Here is a 7,646-nt window from a genome sequence, read left to right on the forward strand (position 1 = left end):
ACCATTTTGAGCGTGGCCGTTGCCAGTATCGCCTGACTGGCCTTCGTGCAGGTGACACGTAAAAGCACCTACTACACTCTCTGAGTGGTTGGCGTTAGGAAGGGCATCCAGCTGTAGAAACTCTGCCAAATTTAGATTGGAGCCTGGTGTTGCCATCCGGTTTCACCAGTCCTCAGTCAAATCGTCCAACCCATGCTAGCATGGAAAGCGGACATTAAACGATGATGATGATGATGATACTGTATATTGAAGAGTGTGGGACAGCAGTGGTGGACTTCAGGACAGCCAGTGACAAGTTAAGGGTTTATATTGTCATCAGATATACACTTGTTAGTCACAAAGTTCGTTAAACTGTAAAAAAGGTACAACCCCGAACAGAAACAAGTGACCGAGAATTTTTTTAGCTTGCTGTACTGTGGATAATGTCTATGAAAGTGAAAAGTGATATGGACCACCGAGTCCTCCTTAAGGATGACTGATGACTTGTGCAGCGACTGTGTTTAAAGTGCAGAGTTATGCACTGTTAACTTCCTTCTCTTGGCTGTGATCATCTTCAATCCAGTGGCAAGACCAAGTCAAGACAAATGCGGATGTAAACGAATGCAGTAGATGACCGAGATGTCTTACTTGCCTCATCTTACCCTCTGCACTCCACAAGGCATTGCTGCAGTGTCTTCCCTCTGTTGAATCATGAAGGTTTCTTCCACAGTATCTGCCTGATTCAAGCTTCACATGCATAAATAGACAAATCTACCTGTAGTAGTACGTGTAGTATAATCTAGAGATTACACTACACATGGAGGATGTTTCCAGAGGTGTCCTTGGAGTAATCCAGAAGACTCACTGTCCTATATTTTAGAAATATAATGGACAGTAATCACTCTAAATGTAAACGTTTATTTACCATTTGACTGTGAATTAACACTTGGTACAATTTCATCTGGTTAAAGTGAGAAACAAATATTCAGTAAGTGTGAGGTGGTCAAAGTTGTTATAAAGATGATAGATAATCTTGTGGGCTACAAAGATGTCAAAACTTTAATGTATCGATGTCTAGAGTAGCAACATGTTCAAGACATGGTAAATGGCTAACTGAGGATATTCACCTAATTGCACCTATCTTGAAAGCTTCCAGTAGATTGATATTCTGGATATAATGAGGATTCCAGACTAGATGCAAACTGTAGGTGTGAATGTACCATAGCAATATATATAACTTTAAATAGATGGCTGGTGGGTGGCTGAAAAATGTCTTTAGTGAAGGACTTCTAGTAGAATCTTTCAAGAGAGGAAATATTCTGCCTAAAACCATTTCTGTCACACACACACACACGAAGGATTCCTAGCTAAAACATTAAAATTCTCCTCTTCTTCCCTGTAAACCAATTTATTCCAGTTTGTGAACTTTGGTACTTAGTATTTGTCAATTTTATTGGATTCTGTTCTGTTACTCTGACATTTTATCATCAAGAAAATGTTTGCAACAACTACATTACTATTTACTGTATAAAAATATAATGGTCTGTTTGTTTTTAATTTGTGCAATCAATTTATTTACGAATGTTGAAAACAATTTTTCTACATTTAAAATGGAATGAATTAAAAAAAAATCTCGTGGGTTATGTCCCTTGGCACGTAATCACTCTGGTCAACTTTACCCACCGAGGTCAACTTTACCCTTCATCCTTTTGAGATCTATAAATTAAGTACCAGTGAACAACGAGTCAATGTAATCGACTAGTCCCCTCCCCACAAAGTTCAGGCTTTGTACCTGTAGTAGAAAGGATTATTATTATTATTATTATTATTATTAAGTTTAGAACTGAAATTATCGTCCATGTCTATGATTAAATGAAATAATGAATTACTTAAACACTGTACTCACCTCCATCATCATTCTTGAGTAAGTATATTATTTCCCTAGAATTATTCTAAATATCTTAGAACAATTTGGGCCTCAGGCCTCATGCTATATGTGTGACCTGAGTTTAATGTAACAAGAAAATCCCTTAGCTACATGCACAAACCCTTACACCCATGAATGTGTCATTGATGAAACTCATGCTTTTACCTGCTGCTAATTGAGAGGTCACTGATATCCAACTCTCTTCACACTCTCGTGTTATGTTCCACTTTCTTGATTCTGGAACTGTGCCATGTTTGCTGTTGTTTTCTCTTCTTAATGTTTTGTTATTTTCTCTTCTTAATGTTTTCTGTTATTATTGATTTCAAATTGTGGCGCACAAGGCCAACGATTTTGAGAGAAGGGATAAGCCGATTACATTGACCTCAGCCCTCAAGTGGTACTTATTTTATCAACCCTGAAAAGATGAAAGGCAAAGTCAACCTCAGTGGAATTTAAGCTCAGAATGTAAAGATGGACAAAATGCTGCTAAACATTTTGCCTGGCATGCTAATGATTCTGCCAGCTCATTGTAGTGGCTTCTACTCTAGCAAAGTCCACTGTCCCTTCACCCCTCCTACCTGATACACTATCTGCTTCCCTCCATTTATCACCCTTGCCTTTGTTTTTTAATTTTACTTAGTAAGTCTAGAGGAAGGTTTAGGGCCCATATCCTTTGTAGATCCTCTAAGACTGGTGGACTTAATAATGTTAATCATTATCATCAGCTAATGTCTGCTTTCCATGCTGGCATGGGTTAGACAGTTTGACCGAAACTGGTGAGCTGCACCAAAAGTTCCAATCTGATTTGGCATGGTTTCTATGGTTAGATGCTCTTCCTAACGCCAACCACTCCAAGAGTGTAATGGGTGCTTTTTACATGTCACTGGCATGGGTGCCAGTTATGTGACACTAGTTGGCTTAACAAGTCTTCTCAAGCATGGCATATTGCCAAAGATCTTGGTCACTTATCTCCTCCCTAAGGTCCAATGTTCAAATGGTGCTTTTAATGTATCACTGGCATGGATGCCTCTTACGTGACAGCATCGGCCATGACTACAGTTTTACTTGTCTTGACAGGTCTTCTCAAGCACATAATATCACCAAAGGTCTCGGTCACTTGTCATTTCTTCCATGAGACCCAATATTTGAAGATCATGCTTCACCACCTCATCCCATGTCTTCCTAGATTTTTCTCTTCCACAGGTTCCCTCCACAGTTAGTGATCGGCACTTTCTTTACACAGGTGTCTTCATCCATATGCATCCTATGACCATACCAGCACAGTTGTTTTTCTTGCACATCCAGTGAAGCATACTAGCATCATTTCTTTCAAGCCAACACATGTCCTCAGCAGTCACAGCCCATGTTTCACTGCTGTGTAGCATGGCTGTTCGCACATAAGTATCATACAGTCTGTCTTTTATTCTGAAGGAGAGGCTCTTTGTTACCAACAGAGGTAGGCAGTCTCCGAACATTGCCCAGCCTGTTTTTATTCTAGCAGCTACACTCTTGGAGCATCCCCCTCCTTTACTGACTTGGTCACCAAGATAACAGAAGCTATTGACTACATCTAGCTTTCCCCTCTGACAGTGGATGGAGTCTATTTTCTGTTTTAGTGTTTATTGTACCTGTGCACCTTCCACAAACAAAAACTATTTTCCTTGTTAGCCTTCTTCTGATATTGTTGCACCTTTTATGTGTCCATAACTTTCATTTAAACTATTACAGGTTAGCACTTGCAGGAAAGATATGAGCAGAAAGAAAATTCTAATGGGAGAGGAAAGACTGAGCGTAGTGGTTAACTTGCAGCTGGGTTGGGATGGATGATTAAGGGTGATGAAAGGTAGAGAGATGAGTGGGTTGAGAGTGCTTGAATGGTGGAAGTATGAAACCAGACTGCTCCAACGAGCAGAGGGCCTTATAGTAATGATGGGAAAGACAGACAGAGAGAGGAGATACAATGCCTATGGGCCAGAGGATGGAGCCTGTTTATTTGTGATTTAATGCCAATCTCTTGTGTAGCCCTTCTCTAAATGTGATCAAGGGTTCTGTGAATGTCAGCAGCACCATTGTAGATGTGAAAGCAGTAATCCATCATCCGTAGCTGGGTGATGATAAAGAGAAATATTTTCTGGTTCTGAAAAGAATGGTCAGATTCAGGGATACAATCTAAACTGTGTTACTGACGTGCTTTTGGTGAGAGAGATCCTTGCTGATAGTGGGACCCAGCATTTGGAGCTACCATAAGGGCACTACCTGAGTGCCACTGGGTTGCATGTGCCATATCCCTGACAATATCTTTTGGATGTTCTTTGTTTGACCATTTTCCTTAATTTATTCAGGTGATAATTCATTGAGGATTATGATGATTTTGACATGATCATGATGAAGATCATAATAACGATGACAAATGGTTATTATTATTATTATTGTGATGGTGAGCTGACAGAATCATTAGCACAACGGGTAAAATGCTTAGTGGTATTTTGTCTGCCACTACGTTCTGAGTTCAAATTCCGCCATGGCCAACTTTGCTTTTCATCCTTTCGAGGTTGATTAAATAAGTACCAGTTATGCACTGGAATCAATGTAATCGACTTAATCCCCTCCCCCAAGCTGCCCTTGTGGCAAAAATTTGAAATCATCATTATTATTAAGATGGTGAGCTAGCAGAATTATTAGCACTGCAGGCAAAATGCTTAGTGGTATTTTGTCTGCTTTTACGTTTTGAGTCCAAATTCCACTGAGGTTGATCTTTTCAGGATCAATGAAATAAGTACCAGTTGCACACTGGGGTCAGTGTAATTGACTAACACCATCCCCTAAAATTTCAGGCCTTGTACCTATAGCAGAAAGGATTATTGTTAATTTTTTTTTAATTCTGTTATTTTTTTCTGCTTTTAAAACACATTATTTTTGCTTACTTTTTTGTCTTCTATCTTCTGACAGTTCCGAGTGAAAACAAGCGAGACTCCAGAACTATTGAACAGGTCCTGGCTGACACTCGAGCTAAGAAAAAACTAAAGACTGACACTGGTTCAATCCCAGATCCCTCCGTGGTCACTTCTTCCTCTGAAGATACTGCTCAGCCTTGACACCCGTCTTCTAATTATTGTATCTATAGAATTTTTTTTTTTTTCAGATTTCCCTCCCCTTTCATTTTTTACCTCCATTAATATCATAGTTTTTTTTTAAAAAAAGATACAAAACAACTTAACAAGTTTTATTATTGTTTTTAATAACTTTCCATATCTTATTTGATAATATTTCAAAGTTGTTCATTTTTTTAAATGATATGAACTGTAAAATAATATAAGAATTTGTTAAATGTTGATCATAATTTACAAGAATATTGTTAAAATCTCAGTGTATACAATCGAAACAGCATCATATTATATAGCCATCTATACGTCATACTTAACATATATGCACCATTGAAGACAATGATGGTATGGTTTTTGCCTGAGTCTGTTTTTGTAGACCTGCTGTGTTGAAAACATATATATCAGAGGATGGTGAATATGGTCCTAGCAGTGATTCATAAAAAACACCAGATGTATTTTGCCCTTTTTTGGGGCCTTGTTACTCAGTAGTCACATGCACAGACAAAATCTGTCCCCTTCAACATATTGGAAACCATGACTAATGCATTCACTGACATTGCAAAAAGCTTGCCAAGCAAAATTCAAACAACTATCAAAAAGGCCAAAATGCATTTTGTGTTCTCATGAGTCACTGGCAGGATGATTTTCTTTCTTTCTTTTTTTTTTGTCTCTTTCTCTCTTGTATATATCCTGTCTTTTAACCCTTTAGCATTCGGATTATTCTGTCAAATGTAATGCTTATTTATTCACTTTGTTTTGAATTAATCCTGCATTATCTCATAGCTTTGGGTTTACAATAATGTGATTGTTTATTTTTAGAATGTCATTGCAGGGTAAGTTTGAATGACTGGATCTAGCCAGTTTGAATATAAAACAGATAGAATATTTTGGCCGGTTTAAATGCTAAAGGGTTAAAACAGCATATTTATATACAGATTTTCTCTCAGATGAAAACCACACTATCTTGCCTGTCAACTGTGTATATACATGACGTATAATATCTTGATAGCTGTTTTAATTTAATGCTGTTTCAGTTGCAGTCATAAGTCTTTATTCAGCCCAGTGGCTATTCACAATATTGGTAAGTATTATCTATTGTTTCCTATATATCATAGGGGACAGATTTTGTCTAGGCATCTGACTAATGAGTACATGTCATTGACAAGGCCCAAGAAAGCTGAAATGCTTCTGGTTATCTTATGAACACTGCCGAGACAATATTTTATCTTGTTCTGATATTGTGTTTTTAACAACATATCTATGAAGAGATTTTCTCCCGGGTAAAAACCACATCATGCCTCTCAACAGCATATATGAATTAAGTATGATACATAGATGGTTGTACGGTTAATTTTTTTTTTTTTTGAATATCAACAAAACAACGTTAATTATATTTTTAAGCAACATGAGCATGATGATTTTTGTTAATTTTAAAATTTATAATTAACATGGGTGTAATAATTTTTGTTGCCATAAATGTAACAGTTGGACAGTTTTCATAGTGCTAAGCACTTTGGATTTTCAAATTGCATGAGGCTGCCTCTAGAACTGTTATACAAATCTTCCTATTTTAAAATATTTAATTTTTATTTATGAACCTTGTGTTGTGTTCTGTATTCCAAACACCATCTTAATGAAAATGTTTGTTTACCTAAACCCTTCAAATATTTGATACATGAAAAGATGGCTAGGAAATGAAGGATTAAATTATCACTAACTGCTGCTAATTTTCGTCATGTAAACTGAAAGAAGCAGTGTTATATGCCTTACTTTAGACGTTAAAGTATTGGACTTAATTGTTGCAGTTATTGTGTCGTGTTATCCTGAACAAGGTACACAATCTGATTATTTCAGTTTTACTTGGTAGACATTTAATAAGTTCCATTTCATTATTCAGTGATTAGGCAGTTGAGACCAGGGCTGGTGCTAGGGAGTGAAGGGCCCAATTAGAGAATTGTTAGTGGGGCCTTCTACTCTACAAAAGCTGAAGATTGATTTTTTATGCTTCATGTAGTATGCTAGTCTCAGCCAAAATGCATTGAGGGCTTGAGGCTCCATCATCAGCCACAATGAAATACTAAAAATTCATCATAGTATATCCACTTGAGCACATACACAGAGCCCTCTCTTGACATGGGGCCCAATTTGAACAAATCTGTCCAAGTGGCTTAAAACCAGCCCTGGTTGGGACAGTATCTAGCTGTAGGAATGAAATCCAACAGCAGTAGGAACAACTTCCAACAATGGAATGGTATCTATGTATAAAAATTTACTTCTCCCCATTCAAGTAAAACCTTGAGAAAATAGATGAAAATCAATAAAAGAAGAAAGATCACCATATGATCAATTAATTGTCCAACGTTTTAGACTCATAGTTTGCATGTCTGACAGTATAAACTTCAGTGAAGGTGGTGGATCTGGTGAGATGTTAGCTTTTCATTCTGGACTGGATTAATTCAGCTGTGATTATACATGATATTGCAAACCACAAAGACATGTTTATATTTATTTTTTAATTGAATTTTATGTACAATGGTATTGTGGGTTATAGGTGAGCCTGACACTGGTTCACTGCATTTATGATTGAAACAGTGGTAAAGTAGTATTTGTGCAACTTGGGTGGAATTAATACTACA

At 37.2% G+C, this 7,646-nt stretch overlaps 1 protein-coding gene across 1 annotated transcript in view; it reads left to right on the forward strand.

The window, feature by feature from the left end:
* LOC106874404 (sperm-associated antigen 7) overlaps window positions 1-7,369 on the forward strand; it is a 29,320-nt gene extending 21,951 nt beyond the window's left edge. Inside the window, exon 7 of the mRNA XM_014922131.2 lies at window positions 4,856-7,369. Coding sequence (XP_014777617.1) covers window positions 4,856-5,001 — 146 coding nt within the window. The 3' untranslated portion in view covers window positions 5,002-7,369. The remainder of the gene's footprint in view (window positions 1-4,855) is intronic.
* Window positions 7,370-7,646: the final 277 nt, after the last annotated feature.

The sequence above is a fragment of the Octopus bimaculoides genome, chromosome 9 (assembly GCF_001194135.2).
Source record: "Octopus bimaculoides isolate UCB-OBI-ISO-001 chromosome 9, ASM119413v2, whole genome shotgun sequence".
NCBI lineage: Eukaryota > Metazoa > Mollusca > Cephalopoda > Octopoda > Octopodidae > Octopus > Octopus bimaculoides.